Below are 24471 nucleotides of genomic sequence, written 5' to 3'. Positions count from 1 at the left end.
TCTATATCTAGACCCTTTTCTCTGGATCCACAATCTGAGGACGCGCCATGCCACGTTGATAGAAATCCACGTTAACCGGAATACATTTATTACTGACACTTAATCTTTCTACGAGATATTGTTAAAATTAAACATACTCTATAGTTCTTTAAAACATTCATTGGAACCGGAAAACTATGTCCACTGTTTTCCTTTTTGCCTTTAATGGAACGAGTAATTTTCTATGACTATTGAATGTTTTCTTGTGTTACAATGGAAAAACAAAGATGGAACACATTGTTACTTCTTCACTTAACTTTAAATTTTGAAAAATGTTAAACTTTCCTGGAAAACGCGTGGAAAAACTGTTCCCAAATCTTGAATCTCTAACGGATCATTTCACAGAAAAACAGTACTGTAGAAAATAGAACAATTCACCTCGCAACTTTCTTAATTTATACAGGATTAAAGTCACCCACATGTGGCGCTTGTTGCAGAATCTAAAGAAAACATCAAAAAGATGTTAGAAAACTTGAAGTTTTGTGAAGAATATGAGACGAAAATAAATGTTAGAAAGACAAAAGCCATGGTGATGGGAACGAAGGAATCGTTGTCAAATATAGACGTAGGAGGGGCGAAAATAGAACAGGTGACTAGTTTTCGATACCTGGATAGTATTATTAGTAGTGATACGAAATGTGAACATGAAATAAAAGCAAGGATACGAATGGCGAAAGAAGCGTTTAGGAGGAAGAAAGTACTGTTTTGTGGAACCTTGAATAAAGAGTTGAGAAAAAGACTTATAAAAAGCTTCTTGTGGAATATTGTGCTGTGTGGTTCAGAAACATGGACATTACGTAAAAATGATGAGAAACTACTGGAAGCTTTCGAAATGTGGGTGTGGAGAAGAATGGAGTGAATTAGCTGGATTGAGTGGAAAACGAATGAGATGGTGTTAGAAATGGTATGGGAGAAAAGAACAATGTTAGATATTAAGAGGAGCAAAGGAAACTGGTTGACACATTGGCTAAGAAGGATCTGTATTATGAGGGACGTTTTAGAGGGTATGATGGCAGGAAAGAGAGGGAGGTGGCGAAGGACGATATCAAAACAGAAAAAGGTTAAAAGGTTAGCGGAAGACCGTGGAGCATGGGAGCTTCTCAGTTGCACCAAGGTACCTGTCAATAATGGCAGAATACCTATGATGATAATGATATGTGGAATCTCAGCATGATTCAGCTAACAACAAAAATTCTCTCTAATTCCTTTTTCATTAATTTTATTAGGAAACTTGTACTAGTTCGTGTTGCTTTTCACTAATTGTATTTTCACAGGAAATGGAACTAGACAAAAGTTGAAATGTAGACTAATTTAATTGTGTATATTTGAAGTAAGTATGATTTACGTAAATTTCGTTCTGTTAGCGTACTTATACTTGCTATATACAGTATAATAAATTATTCGAGTTAATATCACACATATGATGCATATTAATGTGTCGTTCTTGTATGTTCTTTCAGCTGAATATACCTCAGCATTTGAACATAAGGATGTGAGTATAGAGCCTGGGGAAGTGTTCAGGAAGCAGTTCGAAGTACACGAAGAATTAGGTAAAGGGCGATATGGCGTTGTTTACAAAGTAACAGATAAAAGAAATGGTCAAACATTTGCTGCCAAGATCATAAAGTGTATCAAAAGCATAGACAAGGAAAAAGTGTATGAGGAAATAGATATTATGAACTGTCTTCGACATCCTAAACTATTACAGTTAGCAGCAGCGTTTGAAAGCGTAAAGGAAATAGTGATGGTTATGGAATAGTAAGTACTTAGTTTAGATGTTTTGGCATGCTTGGAAAGGATATTTTAAGAATGGGAGAAGCACTTTAATATGTACATAGAACTTTAATATATTTTTTCTGTAAATCGAAATTACAATTATACTCCCGATTGTGAGTACAAAGAAGTTTATAATTTCAGTACCGTATTTTACGGACTATAAGACATGTTTTGCGATTTAAGCAATTTTTAAGTAATTTTGTGACGGCGGGGCGGGATGGAGACAGTGTAAGCAAGCTTGTGAATTCCTGCAACTCATGTTCGTCGGATCGGTGCACTGCTGCTGCCAGTTGAATCCAATGTTGCCAGATAGAGATAGGTTTCCCGCGGCATCGAATATATGGCCATTTTTAAGACTGGCGGGAATTTTAAATCAAACACTGGACATTTTTATATTAATTTCGAGTATAAGACACCTGAATTTTGGAGGCAATTTTTCGAAGAAGAAAGTGCGTCTTGTAGTCCGTAAAATATGGTATGTATTTACAATGTGGCTTTTACTGAACTCGTATTATCATTCTCAAGAAGATTATTAGATATCAACTCCTCATAAAGATGTGATTGAAAAGAGTACATCTGGAACATGGTATTACATTCTTCGCACTTGTAGATTTTTTTTTTTTTTTTTTTTTTACCTGTCAGTACGTATACTGTTGCACTTTTCACCATTGAGAAGTTGCTTTCTTGCATGCTGACAATATGGTGTGGCATAAACGTGTTTGTGGTAGTTAATATAGGTACTTCTATCATCTTTTTTCTTTTTTAGATAACTCAAATGCCCATTCGTAGGAAAAAATTACTTTGAAGCCTAACATTTTTGTAGGATCTGACGGTTTGATCCAAAAAAAACAAAAAAGTTTTTAATTATTTATGGCAGCGCTCAGTGGGCCCTACCGGTCGAATTTCTCGCATACCCCCCCCCCCCCCAATTACGCAAATTCATTGAAATAACACATGAACGATGTTGTTAATTGTCAATAGTAGGCAGCTGTGAGTAGCTGAAAGCAGAAAAGAAAGTGTATGTTCCGCATCACGTGCCCAAAACGTTGCAGTTAACGTTATTACTCAACAATACGTTTCAGTGCGGCTTTGGGACAGATTTCCACTACGCATAATTCTTTTGTGCTTTTAATGAAATTTCAGCTTAAGGACATTGCTAATATCATATTTAGTTATCGTCTTTCCATTTTTATTTATCGTGTAATACCATTCCATGTATCTTACCCTGATAATTTAAAACACAACGTTAAAGGAAAAATATTGTTTATATTGTAGGTTTTTGATTTGTAGAGATCTCTTCTATATTAGGACATATATCTGAAAGAAAAGTGCTACCGTTTTGTATGATACATGTTTGTGCCAAAGAAACTGTGCATATGTGCGACTTTTCGATACATTGAATTGATTTAATAGCTAGAGCAACAGGACTGTTTTGTTGTTTTCTGCTGGGTGCCGGGTCATGTCGGCATTCGGGGAAACGAACGCGCTGACACAGCTGCCAAGAACGCCGCCTTGGCCGAGTTTGCCTTGGAGCACAGTCTTCCTTGCTCCGATCTCTGTAGCTGTTTAAACACCTTGATGCGCTTTCACTAGCAAGCAATCGAGACCAGGCAACTGAAACTAAACTTCACGTTGTCAACCCACTTCCTGAGGACTGGCAGAAGCCATCGAGGCTTAATCGTCGAGATGGAGTGCTCCTGACGCGTTTGCATATAGGCCACACTCATCTGACGCACAGATATTTGCTGCGTAGATTGAACCGTTTGTGTTGTGAGGAGTGTGTTGCTACCCTGGGTATTCGGCACATTCTTCTTGAATGTCCTGAATACTTAGATCTCAAAGAACATTTTGACGTAGCCCGTACTCTTGACCGAGCACTGGGGGATGATTTTCATAGTACTACTCGTGTCCTTGGTTTTATTTGTGATGAAGTGTTTTATGATTAGGTTTTGTGTTGTGTACTGCCTTTTGTTTCTTTTTTAATTTTTTCTTTTACTGTTATTCTCTATATTTTTATTGTCAGTTTTATCATTTTTTTCTTATTCTTGTTAGTTTTGTTGTTATCTTTATATTGTTACTTTTTCTTTATATTGTTATTATTGTTTTTATTTTCCTCTCTGTTAATGTTGTTGTTTTATCTTTTTCATTCTATTGTTATTATTGTTGTTTTTATCTGCATTATGTATTATTTTACCTTGCACAATATATAAACACGGGTCTGCTCCTCCCCCCCAAAAAGTTTATGTATATAATGGACATACTGAGATAAATGGAGAATAAATGAGATAAATGGTACGTACCTTAGTCAATTTACAGTATTTATTTCTACTACGAAGTAACACACGCAAAACTTGTAACGAACAAAAAAAAAAAAAAAAAAAAAATTACACACGTTAACTTAATATTTCCAGTGGTAAAGGAGGATTGTCTCTGTACACACAGCTTCTTGTCTGCTCAACTTTCCACACAGAGTTTAGCCTGAGTAACCATTCTAAGCATATCAGTGTCATTTCGACGTAAGGCAAACGTTGCAATTCCTTCAAACTTTTGACATGAGCTTTGTGGTGGACAAACACCGTGCTCGTGGGTTTTCTCGGGGTTCTCCCGTTTCCTCCCACTTTCTTCACTCCACCATTTCACTCATTTCTCATTATCACCGTCTCCTTTAGCCTAACCTGCATAACCGTGGGGCGTAAAACTCAAAGATTTCATTTCATTTTTTTTCCAAACTTTTGACATAATTTTGATTAGTCTTTAGCCTATATTCTTCTTCCAACTCAATGTATTATTTCTTTTCTTCCTCCAGTTTCTTTTCTCCTTTCACTCTCTTCGTGTAACTCTGAACTAAAGCTAAAACATACCTGTCGTGTCTTCTTCAGTTTGCACATCACTATCTATTTTGCTAAAAATATATATCTAACCTTTCATAGGACGCCTAAAAACTTTCTAAATGTTGCACTCCGAAACTTGAAAATTTCCGTTAAGAGGCTTACTTTGATTTCAGTTGTCCGCGTAATAGTTTCCATTTTATGAAGGGAATTTAATACAATTTTCGCTAGTAAATTCATGGGACCGTGAAATATTTCCATTTAACACAAGTTTCCGTTTAATAAAGGGTCCATTAAAGACAGGTTTTACTGCAGAATGAAATTAAATATGGTTTCTAAACAACCTTATTCCGATACGGGAAGATACTGAATGTGACTAATGGAAAAGCATTGGATTTTACGTCTAGCCACCTTGTAGAGCAAGGCTATCAGATCATAGCAAGATTTGCGTAACTACATTGTTATAAATTTTAAGTGGGTTGTATTGTTTTAATCTTCCTTGACTATTCTGTTTTTCGGCCCCACCTGTACTCTGCCATCGGTTATGAATACAGAGCACAGAAAATATTCCAACAAAATACTCTTTTATGCTTCTTCCACTTTCTAAATTAAACATATTCCGTTATAGAAAACCATTTTGTATAACTATGTTAAATAGCCGGTCAGACATCCTACATGTGCCAATAATTTGTAACATTTTGTATAGTATCTTACAAACTATATTTTCTGTTGCGTAATTTATAATTCATCTTGCCTATTGCTTTCTGTTTCGGTGTATTATTCTTATGATTTCAAAAATGAGGCATTGTTATATGAGGATAACTTGACAAAATATTTTGAATTTCCGTGAATGTAGAAAAGTAATTTTCCAGTCAAGTATTTGGCAGTATAATAAGATTTTAGACGGTAAAGATGCTTCGAATTTCGAACAGAATATTATTAACATGAAAGGCTGTGTAGTGAAGTCTAGTTCTGCAAAATTTAATACTACGATGTACCTTGTATAATTTAAGTAATATGCAATATCATATCTTTGAAAGTTTATTTTTAACTTTTCTTCTAGTATATCAGGTGGTGAGTTGTTTGAGCGTGTAGTTGCTGATGACTTCACTCTAACTGAAAGAGATTGTATCCTTTTCGTGAGACAAATATGTGAAGGAGTTGATTACATGCATCAGAATAATATTGTTCATTTGGATCTAAAGGTATGAAATATATTTTATCAATGTTCTTATAAATAGTAGTTTATTCTTAGTATCATGAAAACATAAGTCAGTAAGTCAGTTATAATAAAGAGCGTTTGTTTTAGATGCACGTGACACATTTTCAAACTTGAATATATAAATATTTCACTTTGCTTGTTTACACAAAACGTATACAGGATGTTCTAAAACCCAGTTTCCATTATTAGAATTTTATAATAATTATCCAATACTTAAAAAAAAGTTATCTGAAATGCTAACTTTCGTTTCCAGAAACTGATAGTTCAGCTTTACGATATTGGAATGGGGAAGCAAATGAGATTTCAGAAAACAAAGATTTATCATATTCCTCAGCTCCTGTCTGTCTGACGTGTTCAAGCTTTGGCTCTGAAAAAACAATTCTGTAAGATATAATTTTATGGCTTTTAATGAAATCGAGACAGTACACCCTAGCCCCTCAACCACATGTAGTGAACAGGAAACTACATTATTTATTTATTTATTTATTTATTTATTTATTTATTTATTTATTTATTTATGAATGTTTCAGATACAGATCTATGTTCATTTTACACCGAAACAATGCACGAAAGTGTATTATATATAATATGTACCACATTTACAGAGACTTTAATTTATCGTTAGATGTTCATAGTTTTGTCTCTGAAAATCATTTTATAAACAAACTATTATACAATTATGTTAGACTGAAGTACGGGAACGTTGTATAATTGGTAGTCTCGGTATTACAGATGCTAGTAACGTATGAGTGCGAGTAAGGTGAGAAGGTGCACGAAAATTGAGAACAGAAATAAATAACTCGAAGTTAATTTGCCCATTGATAATTTCATGGAGAAGCATAAAGTTTGCCGTCATGGATCGAGTAAGTGGAATCTGAATATGCAGTTTCTTTAAGAGCAGTACTTTATTAAGACTATGTACTGAGGAAGCTCTTTGTTTGACAGTGGCAAGAAAAATGTTAAGAACAGGATCAGAACGAGATAAGTTAGAAGCACATGCCATATTCCATATCGGTAAGCAATGCTAAATTTTAGGAGATAAAAAGCTTTGAAGATAATACTGAGCGATTTGAGATCGCGAATTTCTCAGTAAATCGGTAAAAAGGATACCCAGTATTCTCATAGCACTCTCCACAGTACGAGCGATATGATCAGAAAATGAAAGTTTCTCATCGAATAATACTCAGAGGATTTTGTACGTCGCAACTCTTTCGTTAGGACTGTTATTAATACAATATCTATGATAAATTTTATTTTTCTTCAAAGAAATACCAAGAGTGAAACATTTTTAAGCGTTCAAGTTGTACATTCCAAGTCGCACATCAGTCGGTAAGTTTAACGAGATCTTGTTAAAGTTGTAGGGCATCATCTATGGAAGAGATTTTGTGGAAACTTACCATAAAATCTCTTTACAATCGCCAGCACAGAGAAGAATGTTCGTAGATGGTAAAGAAAGAAAGAAACGGGACGATCCATGTAAATAAGAAAAAAATAAAATATTTCAGTTTAACGTCCCACGATTATGCCCTTGTGGGTAAAGGAGATGGATGATTAAGGCAAGTGAATGGAAATGGAAGAATTGGTGGAGTGAAATGTGGGAAGAAACGGGAGTATCCCGAGAAAACCCACGGACACATGTTGCCCACCACAGACTTACTTCGTGGTCGAAGGGGATCGAACGAGGGATCAAGGCACCAGAGGTAAGCGCCCTACTACTGAGCCTCCGTGCCCACTATGTAAAGAAGAATTAACAGTGGTCCAAGAACACTACCCTGGGGAACCCCAGAAAGAACTGGGATAGATTTGGATGATGCATCTGGCAGAACAACACGTTGCATACGATATCTTTAGCAGAGACAGGAATTCGTCACGAAGACTAAATCTGTTTGGTAGCTTGTGAAGAAACAGATGGATGTTAATTTTGACGTAAGTTTTTGAGAAATCTAAGTACAATATATTACATCCAGTTGAGAAGTTTATGAAGCACGTTTATAGCATGAATAAGAATTTCTAATAGGTTGGTAAGGCCTGATTTCTGTTGCAGGAAGCCGTGTTGTGCGATGTTCAAATAAGGATAACTTCTAAAGTTTTTCCTTCATGATTTCTTTTTTTCCCGCAAAGAATTGACAACGGAGAAAGAAGAGAAGAACATACATCAGTTTTAGTGCCAGATTTCTAGATTGGAATGATGTTAATTTGTTTCCAAACTTGGGGGAAAAGCCTTCTGTAAAACATCTATTAAATAAAAATGCCAAAGGGTAAGCAATGGACGCGGCTGTATTCCGAAGGAAGATTGTATAAATATTGTCAGGTCCAAGAACACGATGGTCAGGTAGAGCTGACAAGAGTGACTTGACGCGCGTAGTAGAAAATCCAGACTAGGGAAAGTGAACATACAACTTCAAGAGCCGAAAGAGGATTAGGTACCGTCCGGATGGAGAAATTTCTGTAAAAATAATCATTGAAAGGTTCAGCTTTGTGTTCTCCAGTAACAGTGCTCCCAGCATAGTTAACGTTCTTGGGTATAGTAGGTTTATTTCTATTTGAATTAATGAGAGACCAGAAGCTGTTAGACCTCGAACAGAACGAGTTTACAGTGTTGGAGATGTAGTTTTTGTATTTTTTTGCTAAATAGAAACTTGGATATCGACGACATTGCGAGAAATTATTGTAAATAAACTGGTTTGGATGTTGTTTCCAGAGTGACCATGCGAGTTTCTTGTTTTTAAGAGCAGACCGAAACTCATAATCAAACCAAGAAGGGAACTTAGATGATTTTTGTGGTTTTCGAGGAACAAAGTCTTCGACAACAGCTACAATGGTATTGGCAAGAAGCGGTATAGCATCACCGATGATACCATTTTCCAACAAACACCATGGAAAAAGATCTAAGGCACGACAGATATCATCGCATGGAACCCTCTTCTACAAGCTATTAGTATGATTAGCAGGACTAAAAAAGTTCATACGTGGAATTACGTCAATTTCATTTAATATGAGAACATAATCCAGTTACTATCCCTACGCGTGTTGAACATCATATACTGACGTAAACACACACAATGAATAAATGTGTCTCAAACACAGTTATCATTTCCACACTTACCAACCCCCATATCAGGTGATATCCACCAATCAATGGATAAACTAAAGTCACCCATTAAGACCGCATCACCTAAAGAAACGGGTGCTAATACCGAGTCCCTGTAAGCTTCCAAGACTGTTAAGGGCGAGTTTTGTGTGGTCTATAGTAACAAAAGAAGCGAAGTTTTTGAAGGAAATCTGAATCTTCAATTTTTAACCAGATTATACACATCTCCAAATCTTGTGACAATTATTTTGAGTCCCTTCAAAACTGCATTTCGGCAGCAGTGTATCGATGGAAAAAAGAAACATTCTGGAGATAGCTCTCACTTTGTTGTTTGAAAGTTACAGTTCCCATTTTGTTATTTAATGAAATCCTACCGTCAGAATAAACTAGTGCCTTGGCTAAAGTTGAAACCTCTCGTGATTTCAGAAAGTTACCTTTTCGGATAATAATAATAATAATAATAATAATAATAATAATAATAATAATAATAATAATAATAATAATAATAATAATAATCGTTGAACATGCTGCGGAGTCACGGTCGCTCAGTAATAGAGCGCTTACCTCTGTGCCTGGGGTACTCTGTTCAATCCATGCTCTTCACCGTAAGCGTGAGTTTTCTCGGGGTTCTCTCGTTTCCTTCTACATTATTCATCCATTATTGTTACCTAGATCATTATCATCGTCTCAGGTTCGGAGCATAATCGTGGGGTTAAATTCAGAAAAAAAAATATATATATGACGCTTAGGAAAAAAAATTGTGGCTATAAGTAGAACTAACACTAAATTTTCATTTCTATCTTTAACTATGCCTGTCAGTCACTCTTTCCTCTTGGTGTTCAATGCTTTCGAGCCTGGTCGAGCCCGATCTAATAAGTAATTTTATATTTTTCTGCTTCACTTTCTCTAATTTCTCCGCTATTCTAGCTTATAGTTTATACATAGGCACTGATGGGTTTCAATATAGAATAATATGCAGAGCGTACAATATACTGTAGAATAGGAGGCACGAAGAAAGATGAAGTTGGACCATTGAGATAGTAAGTCTGGTATGTAATACGAACTTGCTTTTGCATAGACGCTTACCGGTACATCGCGTAAGCGTTTTATCGGGATATGATTTTCCTTGATGTAGAGATAGTTTAACTGTGCTGGACTATACATTACTGAAGTTTGTATTCTATTTGGCTGTATAGTGCGAAGTTTGACAAGAATAAGTATATTCGTAACTCAACGTTCGTATATCTTCTACTGCTGACCACTGTAAAGCTAAATCAGTTTGAAATCACACATTACTTTCAAGTATTTTACCCCCCCCCCAAAAAAAAAAAAAAAAATAAAAAATAAAAAATAAAATGTCTACACAGATTGCTATATAAGTTAAATACCTGTCCTGGAAACATGAACTAATACAAAAAGGAAAAACGAAATCAAATCTTTCAATTTAACGTCCCACGGTGATGTCTTTTAGTCTAAGGGATTAAGGCAAGTAAATGATAGAATTGATTGAATGAGAAAGTGGGAGCACTCACGGACACGATGTTGTCTCCAACAAATTTAATTGACCGGGGATAATTAATACAAAAAAAAAAAAAAAAAAAAAAAAAAGCATACACAAGTAACATTTTACTAATACAGTGAAACCTGTCTTTAGCTAGCGCCTAGCGGAATCGAGCGGGACTTGAAAAAAATTCCGTTAAAGTTAGGTTTCCGCTTAGTGGACCTTTCCTTTAAAAAAAAAAAAAAAAAAAAAAAAAAAAAAAAAAAAAAAAAGCTTATAAAGGGGCATACTGAGAAAATATATTGCTGTACGTACATTGTTCAATTGCAGTACTTCTTTCTTCTACGAATAAATACACAAAAAAATTAAAATGAATACAAAATATACTATGCACACGTTTTCTTTATTTATCTAATAGCCAAGCAAGGTTTTCTGTGTACATTGCTGCTTGACTTTCCGCATACACTTTAGCCTGAGATATTATACTAAGTGAATCAGAATAATTTTTCTGTAAGACAAATTTTTCAGTTCCTTTAAACTTTTGAGAGCATCTTGATATGTATTTATTCTACACTCTTCTTCGAACTCTGTATCGTATTCCTCTTCTTCCTCTATCTCGTTTTCTTCTTTCCGACATTCCGTATGATTTTTGATTAAAGTTGCGGGGATTAAGGACAATTTGTGGGGGTGAATATGAGCAGTGGTTGGGGAAGGTAAACACTGTCCAGAAATATTTAACAAAAGAACGAACGTTTTATCGCAGACAGTGTAATGTATGTGTGTCACATAATGTCTAAACATCTAAACGCTGTAGTCCGGAACTAAGAATTTTCCGTTAAACGTTTATTTTTCTTTCCGTTGTCCGCGTAACACAGTTTCCGCTTAATGAAGGGACTTTTTACACGTTTTGTTCTCCAAAATTCATGGGACCGTGAAATATTTCCGTTTAAGACAGATTTCCGTTTAATAAAGGGTCCGTTGAAGACAGGTTTTACTGTATTTTTATTTAGAGATAAAACATGTTTACTGACAAGGTATTTTAGTATATTTGTTTTATATTAAACAACTATGGTACAGAAAGAGACTTGTAGTTTGAGTTCTAAGAAGTTTCTTCTACGTACTGTTACCAAAACCTAGTCCAGGATTACACCATAGATAACGACCAATCAGGTATAATAAATTGTACTTTGTAGTTGTAATAAGAGTACATAACCTTACGGGGTTTTAATTTCGAGGCTGGTTCTGCGTGGTACAATGTTTGGAAAATCATTGGAGTGCCAACTACAGTGTTAATTAACTCGCGGTCAGTCGCACCTTATGGAGTAACGCGATCGGTTGCGTGTATAGATTTTTTCTAATGCCAAAAATGCAAGGATTTCATCAGTATTAGTCAGCGGGCAGTCTCTAAATCCACGACTGTGTATAGTAGCCATTCAATCCAACATTATATTTGTAAACTGAACGATTTCATGCATTGCATTATCGGAAAAAGTAGTTTCTCGCAATCTATAGTTATTTTACAGTTATTTGCAGCACCTTTTACACAAGGTAATTGCATCACTAAATTTTGAAGGCGCGTTTTAGTTGCAACTGGCTTATGGACATTCCATTTAGTAGTTTTATCCCTCCAACATATTTTGGTTCCTCTCTCTTTCTGATTAAAGATTATGTAGATCACTTTCGTCCGAACTTGCATTAGATTGCTCCGTGTACGACTTAATGTTTCCTGAGTTCAGAAACAACGCCATTTTCCATAAAATCTCACTGAAGATAAAAATCTCACTGCACCAGAGAATTCTTTATCTAACCACATCCTAATAACATTCGTAGCCATGGTGTTGACACGGAAGCAGGAAAGTTACGAGCACAAATTGTTACACCGTAGGTCGTGTCGTTAGAAATAATCTAACACGAGCACTTACGCGATCGGTCCCGCAGCTAGAAAAAATCTAACAAACTGGGGGACCTTATTTGTAAACAAGAAATCAATTCTTGCATAGCTACCCCATCCCTACCAATTGCACCGAAACAACAAAGTAGAAGTAGGGGAGGTATTTAAAAAAATAACTTCAATGAAAAATAGAGAACAAAAAAGTTACAGCTAAAAATGTATTATTGTTAGATTTTTCTAACGGCGGGACCGATCGCGGGTTAAGTATTAAGTCAAATGAGTTTTTTTTTCTTTTTTTTAATCAAATTGCTATCGTTGAGGAAGAGAGGTTAAATTCGTTTCTAGCAAAGTGAACCTATAAGTCAACGTAATGGATAAACACCTCATATTTATTCTTTTTCCCCATTTTGTCCTACCAAAATATTATGCTGTATATTACCACACCCCTCTCCTTCGCAAACAAATTTAATTGTATACGGTTTCAAGTTTAAGTGATTAACTGTTCCAAGAAACTGAATTCAACGGAACAACACACGTAGAATACCCGTCATTGATAAACACACGTACATGATCTCAACTCTAGAGTACCAGGACATGAGACACAAGGCAAGAGTTGTAGATTTTTGAACACGTTACCACTACCTCTGATCGAGGGTGACCTACAGTGGTGTGAGATTCAATAAGAGCTTTTATTAATAACACAAAACTAACCAAAGCACCAAGTATATATTAATAATGGTCGTGTAATAGTTTCGACAATGTGACATCGCCCTCATCAGACGCGTTATGAAAGACCAACCCAAGAGTAACAACTGAAATATACACAGAAAGTGAAGGGAGGACACACCCACGCTTCCCAGGACCACTCGTATTTCTTCACTCTTTACATCCATCTGTACAAAACATAAATTTTTAATTAGAAGCAAAATGTAAATCTTTAATTAGGTACTTGTTACATATCGTCCCAAATAATTTTCACACGTGTTCTGAAATTGGGCACTTCGCCTTCTGTCGTGTTGTTTACTCTTTCACTTCTTTCCTTTCTATTTTGTGCAGCACTGCATTCCACACATCCGTAAGCAGGCACATCCAATTCATGAGTATATCCTTTTCATGTTTCTCGATTCATTGAGCTTCTTTCCACTTCCGTATCATACTTCTCTTTCCCCTCTCCAATCCTTCAATTCTTTCCCAATCTATTTCATGTCTTGTTTCTTTAACGTGATTATATACTGCATTGTTCTCTCTTCTTAATCTCACGTTGTCTTTATGTTGTTTTATTCTTTCTTCCTATTTCTTTCCTGTTTCTCTTATGTATTTCGTATTAAACCCTTTATAACTGATTTGATATAAGACTCCTTCCTCTTCTGCCTTTATCTCTCTCACGTGTCCTTTCTCTCTTACTAGCTCTAAAATCCTCATCCCTCATTTTCTATATGTTTGGACATTTTCTTTCCTCATAAACGTGTTAAGACTGTTTTATCATCTCTCAATTCCCAAACACCTTCTTTCCTCTTCTGTCTTCTCTTCCTTCCTATCTCGTCTTCTTCCCTCAAATCTTCTCTTCTATCTCCATTTCCTGTTAGTAATCGGTGTAGTATTTCCTTCTTCCATCGTTACTGTCTATAATTTTATCTTTCTTTGCATGTCCCCCATATAGTTCTTTTTGGTCCCTACTATATAACTCCTCTTACGGCAATATCCCCGCAAAGCATTCTTTCCTTGTCCGGAACGTTCCACTTTCTCTATTCTCATACCCATAAAGTTTATTCTCTTTTTCCACTTCCAATTCTAACTTTATTACTTTTACTTCATCCTCAATTCTTTTAATTGAATTCTCCAATTGCCTCCTAATATTCTCGGATAGTCGTCTACATATCTACAAAACATGAGATTTTGTCCTCCTCCTTTCACTTTGTTTTCACTTATTAATTACGATTTCCGCGAGTACCAGACTCAATCTCGATCTTATGCTTAGTCTTTTTTTTTTTTTTTTCAACCTACACTACACATTCTTCCAAAATAACCTTAACACTTTTATCACTTCCTCCTCTCTATACTTTCTTATGGTATTATCTTTCATTTCTTTTACTGCCTTTAGACGTAAGTACTCGCGAAAATCTTATGAAGGTTGATAAGAGGAATTTTGTGTTAGTGGTACTAATTATTCACTTTTTTTAAGGGTATGTCTAATATGTTTCAATTGTTTTCCTAAGAATTTTGCAGAAAAGGTAAGTGATAAATTTTATGTCACTTTATTTAAACTGTTTCTAATAATAATAATAATAATAATAATAATAATAATAATAATAATAATAATAATAATAATAATAATAATAATAATAATAATAATAATAATTATAATTATTGTTATAATTTGTAAATTTAAGAATTAAGAGCAATGTAATAAATAAAGTATTACGTATTTTTTAGCCGGAAAATATTCTCTGCCGAACACGAACTTCTCATCAAATAAAACTGATTGACTTCGGCCTGGCTCGTAAACTTGTACCAGACGTTACTGTTCGAGTCATGTTTGGAACTCCAGAATTTATTCCTCCGGAGATCATAAACTACGAGCCCATCAGCTTCTCCTCGGATATGTGGTCTGTAGGAGTGATTTGCTACGTCCTGTAAGTATCTGTTCCACATAATATGATTAAACCAGCTGCTATTTAATATAATTTAACTATTAAACCTTCAGATAGAGCAAAGAATAAAACTATATAGTACAATGTGCTCTCATGTCCAAAATGATGGTCGCATATCTATAATTCTCTTCTTGTAAGAATATAATTTGATAATTATTTTCCAGGGTACTTTTAATACTGATACTATGTGTATAATCGGGAAATGTATGTTCGCGGTAAATTTGATAGGAAAAGAATTATAAATACGAAAATTAGAATGAGTAAAACAAAATGTTGCTAAATGGACAAGAAAGTTTTATTTTCGTTTTATTGTTCTTATTTACTGCTCTTTTGACATGAAATTTGCTACATACATGTCTTTGCCGATTATACACATACTAACATTGTAAGAAATACCGGGCGAATTCGTTATCAATTTATATTCCTACAACAACATATTTATAGACATACGACAATAATTTTGGACATGAGTGTGTGTGTCTATTTTGATTTCATCTATATGCACTTCTGCTCTTCTTCAGCCTTCAACACAGCTTGGCACAACTTAGTCATTCTTCAAATAAGTTTCTGCAGTTTTTCTTTAGAAATAGCTTTTCAAGTATCTATCAAAATCTGGTAAAGGTGTTTTGTTTAACGTTGGTCGGTCGCGGTGTTGTAAACTATTGTAGCAATCTAAACAGTTTGTCCAAGAGAAACTCTATTCGGCTTTAGTGATTGCGGAGTCCACATCATAATTTTAACTTGTTTTTTCCTTCTCTAAGACTTGTAGGCATTGCTTGCAGATTTTGGACAATTTTTTCGGATCATTATCTTGCTGGAATGTGAAATGTTTTCCAATAAGCTGTTCTTTACAGAAGGTATCTCATGGATTTCTAGTATTTTCTTGTAGTCCTATTTCTTCATTATTGTATTTTAGCTAAAGTTCCACCTCAATTAGCTGCGAGACATTCCCAGACAATTAAGGCTTCCCTGTTAGTTACATACAAGCACACAGTATTCATCCTTCGATAGAAATATTGACGACGTTTGAAAATAGTTGAAATTTGGATACGTGCGACCATAAAACGGAATTCCACTGTTCTTCAGTACAACTGGCAAATACTAAAACATATTGTACCACCAATATTTCAGAAGGAGAGAGTTGATTCTTCTGAGTTTTAGTTATATTGTACTAGATAGTCGAAGATTCAATTCACGCAAATGTCGTTTTGTATTTTACGTTATTTAAACGTACTCACACACCTTAGCATATCCTCTATAGAACACGTAGTTTTCTAAGAAATGTGCTAGTACGAAATAAATCTTTGCCTACTAGGTGTACTAGTGGATGGCTCTGAAGAACTTAGATATTCATTTCTAAGACTATCTGTGTTGTTGTTCGCTTCAAGGAGTAAAATTAATATACTTTCGTTGTAACAGCATAGGTTAGTGGTTATTAGACTGTGCAGCCTGTAACCGTGGCTAACTAAGCGTTTTGCACACTTTCCTAGCAAAGATCGGAATAGTGGTTTCGTACATACACACCCACAAAAAGTATAGGAACACGATCACGTATATAAGTGTTTTGTACACAACGATTAATTAATAAGTATTTTGTACACAACGATTAATTAATGTAAGAAATGCGTCTGTGTTATGATTTCCTGTCAGAATAACTCTGAGAATATATTTATTTAAGATATTAGTAAGTTAAAAACAATAATATCTAATGTCATGTTTTCAATATCAGCACGAATCTCATCAACGCAATACTAGAGGTAACAAAACGTCACTACTTTCTCTGCCGAGACACAAAACTTGTGCTTTGTTAAATTCATTCACTGTCACGGCCGTAAAATTGTGCAGTTCGGAGGTATTTGAAAGTCATCCTCAATAACTATGTTTAAAAATCAACTTAAAAATCACTTCTTGTTTCAGACTTCCCAGCATAACTAACTAAATCAATACTTCGGTGTGTATTCTATCTAACACATGGTCATTACTCCTATTATTATTATTATTATTATTATTATTATTATTATTATTATTATTATTATTATTATTATTATTATTATTATTATTATTATTATTATTATTATTATATTTTTTTTTTTTTTTTGTTTTGTATTTTCAGTTTTTTTTTAAAACGTGTTCTCTTTTCAATGTTTTTGCCATGCTTGTATTCTTTCTTTTCTATTTTATTTTTGTTGTTGACAATGTAACTATGTATTAAACCGAGTGGAAAATAAGGCACAAGCCTAAACTCAGTCTTTAATAAATTGAAGTTTAATTGAAATCTGAGGAAGGCGCTGCTAAAGTTTGGAAACTTTACAAAACAAATATGGTCTAATTCTAAGTCTTCTGTTAGTGGAAATTACACAGAACATTTTAAAATTCTGGTCAATATTCCATTAGGAAACTTTGTGTACTAATTCTAACACTGTTTGTGCATTCTCTCAGGTTATCTGGATTATCCCCGTTTATGGGAGATAATGATGCAGAGACTTTTTCGAACATCACCAGAGCTGACTACGACTTCGACGACGAAGCCTTCGATGCGATTTCTCAGGATGCCAAAGATTTCATAAGTTCATTGCTAAAGAAGAAAAAAGAGTAAGTGTCACAATGTACCAAGGTGCACCGTGTCAATCAAATCATCAGCTGGTTTGCATATCATGTCCTAACAATGAAAGCATTTGCGGTCATTCCAACATTAATCGTCTGACGGATTCGACTTGTTTTACATAAGTCATTACAGCATGAGATAAAACCTGGCTTCTGCGAGAAATAAGTGTAACAATTAATGTATATTTAACTCTTAACCACTTTATTTTTGCATAACAGCATAACCCAAACATAAACTTTAGTTAACCATAAATACCTGACAAAATAATTGCATCTACCTATTCGAAATACTCTTTAAAAGAATTTTAAAGGTTACTGACTAGCCCATTCTGATCCCTTTTTTTTATCTTATCTTTCCTTTAAAAAAATAAATAAAAAATTAAAAAAAAAACTGTCAAAGGCACGAGAGAGGATCCGTTAGGACTCGTCGTACGATTCCACTGCGCTAAAGGGAAAGACCAAAGAGATAAAATAAAAATGAAAAGAAAGAAAAAAAATAGTTTTTCCGCGAGCCCTGGTTTAAGTGGGACGCGACTTTCAACAAGCAAAACAGATTCCATCATATCTTAAAAACAATCTCCGAATTATTATGTAAGACTTAAGACTTTCGATTTCACAAGCAATATTAATCAAAATAATGTGGTAATTCAAATTATTTAAAATCTTGCATTCACTTAGACGAAACGAATTTTATCTAATAGAAATAATAAGCGATTGTCCAGTTACTTGGTTCATTAAGTTTATTATAATGCTAGTTCACTAAATACTTGATAGTATTTTCCGTTTAGAGCGAATATAGGTATTTAATTATTTATTCAAAAGTTGACTATAAAATGACTGATTTAGAAGCTTCAAAATCTAATATAAATAAGAGTTTGTTTGTGTGTTTGTCTGTGTGCGACCTGAGGAGCAGATGAGTGGACCGAGAGTTACCAAAATTTGGCCACGGGTACCTCGGTCCGGACCTCAGATCAAGATTTTTTTTTCACATTTCGAACTGGGGGTGGGGGTGTTTACCGGGTCCGACCTGGGGACCAGACAAGTTGACCGAGGTACCAAATTTTGGTCACGGATACCTTGGTCCAAGCCCCAGACCAACGCGAAGCGTTTTCGTCAAAACTCGAACCAGGGGGGGGGGGCGTTTACCGTGACATGTAAAAGAAGTAGAAAATGGCCGATATTAGTGTCGAATTCATAGTTTTCGCGGTCTCTGAGATCAATGGTGAAACTCCGATCGCATTAACTTCTAAATTCACCCTATTTGGTTGCGGGTCGGGTGTCACAGGGGGAGGGGGATACCGAGACATGTAAAAGTAATCCAAAATGACAGATATTAGTGTCAAATCCATAGTTTTCGCGGTCGCTAAGATCAATGGTGACAATGAATCGTAGTTTCGTAGTATGAATCGTAGTTTCAAAATATCCAGAGAAGGTTATTTGATTATATACAGCCTTAAATTTCATACACGTTGGGGAATTCTAAAATATTTTGAGTTTTATTGAAATTATACGCTCGCAGTTCGTTATAGAACTACTGATTACTAATTTAAACACAACTTCAAAGCCACCTACATAAAACATTTTCAGTTACACACTTTTTTCTTTTTTTTTTTTCCAATATGAACAGACATTGCACATTAGAATTGTGTAAAAATAATGCTAGGCTAATTTACATAATAAGAAATAGCCACGTCAATCAAATATAATGTCCATAGTTGCGACGATTTAATACAACGTCATTATGTATTTTACCAAGTGCCTTAACACGCAAACGAAAATTCAACATTAGGCATCACTGCGATATTTATAATGTGTTTCTGTCAATCAGCACAATATCTATTTATAGCGTACTGTAACAAAACCAAATTTGCATACACGAACACACTATGAGACCACTCAGAAGCTAGCTGGTAATATAATATCAGGTGACCTCGGGATTATTCCCAGTCCATACTGTGAAACTTCCATTCTTGATCACAACAATAAGAAGTTGCATTAAGACGATATAGCCTAGAAATTTACAAAATGTAATGGCTGACCAAAATGACTCCATTACGTAGTAATACCTTAAGAGAACTTACGAGTAGGTGGTATTTCACTCGAACAGTGCCACGTAAAATCTTGCATCGTTTATAAGCTAATTAGGTGTGACTGCAGGAGCCAAAAAGAAAGAAAAAAAAGTATAACGAATCACAAATTTCGATAAATTAATAAAGTATAATATTTACGGGGAACAAGGGATCAAATAAACGAATCTTTTTCATTACAGACCTAAGTTACAAAAGCTCGACACTGCATAGGGTCAGAAAATTAATTTCGGGACAAGTATACCAAATTATATATACTATCATATACTAGAAAACTAAATGCCATTTCGCGTTAGCTTACTTCCGCATTTTAAATAAGCGTAGATAATAATGTAACTAACTTACATAATATAAATATTTTCTTTCAGATCGTCCTTACTGTATCTACCTTACTTATATATTACTTATATTAAAATAAAACACTTCATGATCGCAAAAGAGATAAATACGATTATTCTATAACGTATACATCTTAATTAAGTTTCCAAGTTAATTTTATTCGAGTCTCTATTTCCGTAAAAAAAAAAGGAGGAAAAAAAAAAAAAAAAACAAATTACAGAATGGAAGCTTAAAAAGTCATAGTATGAATTTATCAATACGAGTATAGTTAGTTTTAGGGAAACAAACTGTTTAAGTATCATCGCGATTTCTTTACATCCTGGAAAACTTAAATCTGTACAAAAACACCAGAGGTGCAAAAAGTGCAGCCAAGTTTGTCAGTCTCAAAAATTGTTGAGATGAGGATGATGAACCAAGTTCCTTGGCCACTGCATCTGAAACGAACACTGGAACTTGGCGCTGGGTGTCTAACATATTCGAATACACCAAGATGTTTGTTCCTAGTTTCACCGCCGGGACATTTCAGCCCCAAGGCTGGTGGTGACCCCCAAATCCACCATAAGCACCATCCCTAAGGCTCGTCGACATCATTTTCCTTGACACCTCGTGGAGGATAAGTATTCCTTGTGTGTTTCGAACCACCAATCTTGCTGCAGTATACTGTGTATGTGCCTTAGCGAAGTTAATATTCCTAAGGTTGCTAGTGTCCTCAAACCCACCACTACTATTCCTAAGGCTCCTTAACATCATTTTTCTTGACACCTTGCTCAAAGTTCCACTGTTCGTTTCAGATGCAGTAGCCAAAGAACTTGACTCATCCATCCTCATCTCAACACTTTTTGAGGCTGACGAACTTGGCTGCACTTTTTGCACCTCTGGTGTTTTTGGCCAGATTTCACTTCTTTTTGTAGTTCACCATGTCGATATCGTATATTGGGATTCCCAATTGTTGCGTATTTTTGGATTTAAATTTAGAAATGCACATTTTTAAAGGAGTCATAATGTGTCACATGCAATATTAGTTCCCAAGGGCTCTCACACTGGGAATCGAACCCAAGACCCTGTACAACAAAGGTGCACATGCTAGCCACTAGACCAGCGGGGAGGATTTCTTTTTTTAAATATCTCAGAGTTCTGTCCAAACGAGATTCTAATTCATTTACCTGAGCTACAAAATCACGATCGCTAACATCTCAGTTTTCATTACCTAAATAGAAGAGTATCAACATTCCCCCAAAACCCTTGATGCTGAATTCTTGATGCTACATCACTAGACATGGCTGATGTTTCAGTATACTTAGTTGTTCTTTACCCTTCCACATTCCGAAATTACGGAGCTCATTATATGAAGTGCATGTTGCGCAGTTTCAAACTGTCTCGGGTTTTCCTTCCAATGATACACACATTTCAGATAGCTTGTAAACCTAATTATATTTGCTACCAACATATCTCATATAAAATTCGAGCAACTGAATTTCTCATTTCTTGGAAAACTTCATTAATTCTAAATATCCCCACCTCTGCATTTTCTTACTTGTCAATTTAACTTCAATACCTATTTTACACCAATGACTGCAATAAAGGAAAAATATTCACCGAAAAAAGACAAAAATTAGCTTTCTTGTCTGGGTTACCAACCACGAAATTTATGGTAGTATGTACGCCCCTTAGCCCACTTTTCTTTTTCTTTTTAATTGATTCCCCGAATGTACTTCATTAACTTGCTTGACTACTTACTACTAGGTTTCACTTGTTTTTCTCGAATACTGAGAAAAATGAAACTTAGTGAATGAATGAATGAATAAATAAATAAATAAATATCTCATATTGGCTGTCTACGTTAGTTGTTCCGTGCATCAACATTCGACTACATAGACTTTTTGTCTTTTTTTTTTATTTTAATGAAGTGAACGAGGCATGATTTTACAAAGGTACAGATTGTTCTAGATTTTTCTATTAATAAAATTTAGGAGTAAGTTTATACTATCATCATCATAGTTGTTCTGCCATTATGGGCAGATTACTTTTCCCAAACTGAGAATTTTCATGCCCCACTGTATTCATCAAATATCTTCATCTTCACGTACCATTTTTCTGGTTTAATGCCGTCCATTAACTGAGGACTTGTCGTTTCTTCTATTTATTTCCTCTCTTTCCTTCTACTGCGTTTTTCATCACACAATTTCTCCCCATTCAATGTTCCAACTATATTTGCTTCTTCTCTCCAATTTCATTTATAATAGTTTTTACCTACTTTTTCTGATATTTCTTCAATTCTTTTCTCTTCAACCCTGTTTATTCTTGTAAGGAGATCAGAGGGACGTAAGTATCTAGGTTCAACTTTTGGATTTCGAGCCTGGAAGGCAATCTAGTTTCTTGTGATCAAAGTGAAGAAGGTTTTCCGTAAGTTCTGTAGGGTGTAGGAATTAGAGTAATTCTATCCCTAACTCTGGGTGAAGGATGGTCTTTTTCTACCTTTCGGTAGATCATCGAGACCATTGGGCATAGAAATTTGAAACTTTTAACCACTCTTCTTCTCACATCTTGAACAATGAGTAAAATGAGATTTAGCAGAATCAGTGTTAGCAGAAGGACAGAAGTAGTTAAATATTATCGTGCTCCTATGCATATATCTGAAACTATTCGGCCAAGGAAGTTGAAAATCTTTGTTCAAATGCTCTTAGATCCTTACCTACGATGGAACTGCTTTCTTTGTTATATATATATATATATATATATATATATATATATATATATATATATATATATATATATATATATATATATATATATACCGTGAAAAGTTGTTCCCTATCATTACGTGTTTATGTTGAAACATCGAACACACACAAACAAATTTTAGTGTACGGACGTTTCTAATATATGTAATATGTATTTGCATGTGCATACAGGAGGTCACCCATAAAGGTTGGGAAAAGTACAAGTTCCCCAATTATTTGTAGTCCTTTCTACCGTTGGGCATAAAAGATAGAATTAAGCTTTCTGTTTTGGAGATTGTGAATCTGATATTCATTTGCACTAATTTAATATGAGTGACAAATAAGAGTCTGAAGGTGAACTGGGGGCCGCAAAATAACAAGGGTGATGACAGCTATGTTCGAAATTTCACAACACGAAGGACTAACACAGTTTGATATTCTGAACTCATAACTGTTCGCTAGAAAAGTAAATGAATAATTTGACCACTAAGGAACTAACGAAATGGGTTTTGACCAGGTAGATTTTAATTTCGAATTGCTGGACGCAATACACAATATTGGTTTCACATTAATTACGAAGATGATCTTTTGCATGGAACGTCAATAACAGAACAGACCAAATTAAAAGAACAGCATGAATTAGATCAAACAACGTGGACGAATCATACAGACAACAACTGAAACCGGTACTTCAAGTATGTAAACAAACAAGATTGCTACAAGCATGTGTTAAAATATTGTATATTATGGAAAAATTTTATTTGTCTACTAGCATATATATATCATTAAAAACACTGTGCTGTGGCATATGTTACTAGAGAAGTTGTTGAACTTGTTACATGCTAATAGTTTCATCATCATTTTTTTTTTTTTTCAGAAAAAGACTGACTGCAAAGGAATGTCTCCATCACAAGTGGCTAACGGCTGAGAAAACCACTAATTACGTCAAACTAAGCACAGACAAATTGAAGAAGTTCATTATTCGTAGAAAGTGGCAGGTAAGCATCTATAAGAAGGAGGAGTAAGAACATATCTGAGATGATTGTTACGATTACTTTATAGCAGTGGTGCTCACCCCCCCTCAACTCCATGACGCACCCCCCTCAACTCCATGACGCACCCCCCTCAATTGTCTATCCGTAGGTGTTCTTCCATGAAAAAAAATCTTTTCGATTAATTTTTACACCCCCTCAAACATATTTATATAGATTTTACCCCCCCAAATATTTCAATGACGCAGTTTGCGTCATAGTCCCCCCTTGTGGGCACCCCTGTTTATAGAGATAAGATTAGTGAATATATCATAATATACATTAAACACGAGGAAACAAGCAAACTTCTTCAATACTTCAATTGTAGAAACGGAGTACGACCCGTATTCTTCAGACTTCAGTGAAAGAAAGATACATTTAATATTTGTTTCAATCAATAATGTCAAAATACCACACTTCAAAAGAAACTTTGACAAGTAGACTTCTCAAGAAAGTAGCTGGCCCCATATCCAATGTCCGATTTCTACCACTTCACGCTCCTTTTTGTAATGATTCATTTGTCAGTTGTGTTTAGATAAGCAGTTGTAAGGGAGGGAGAGAGAGAGAGAGAGAGAGAGAGAGAGAGAGAGAGAGAGAGAGAGTGTGAGTGAGTGAGAGTGTGTGTATGTATGTATGTGAGTGAGTGAGTATGTATGTATGTAAAAATAAATTTAAGTAGATCGTGTAACAT

The 24471-nt window shown here is 34.9% G+C and overlaps 1 protein-coding gene across 4 annotated transcripts in view; it reads left to right on the top strand.

Moving 5' to 3' along the window:
* Positions 1-24471, top strand: part of LOC145674687 (uncharacterized) — a 1315729-nt gene that overhangs the window by 1278233 nt on the left and 13025 nt on the right. For all 4 annotated transcript variants that reach the window (XM_081744920.1, XM_081744917.1, XM_081744916.1 and 1 more), the window contains 5 exons: positions 1500-1797; positions 5707-5848; positions 14782-14981; positions 17439-17591; positions 23627-23747. In XM_081744920.1, the coding sequence (XP_081601046.1) occupies positions 1500-1797; positions 5707-5848; positions 14782-14981; positions 17439-17591; positions 23627-23747 (914 nt within the window). The remainder of the gene's footprint in view (positions 1-1499; positions 1798-5706; positions 5849-14781; positions 14982-17438; positions 17592-23626; positions 23748-24471) is intronic.

This window comes from Thermobia domestica, chromosome 17 (assembly GCF_964235325.1).
Source record: "Thermobia domestica chromosome 17, izTheDome1.hap1.1, whole genome shotgun sequence".
Classification (NCBI taxonomy): domain Eukaryota; kingdom Metazoa; phylum Arthropoda; class Insecta; order Zygentoma; family Lepismatidae; genus Thermobia; species Thermobia domestica.
The sequence above is the reverse complement of the archived record's forward strand: the minus strand, read 5'-3'. Positions and strand labels throughout refer to the sequence as shown.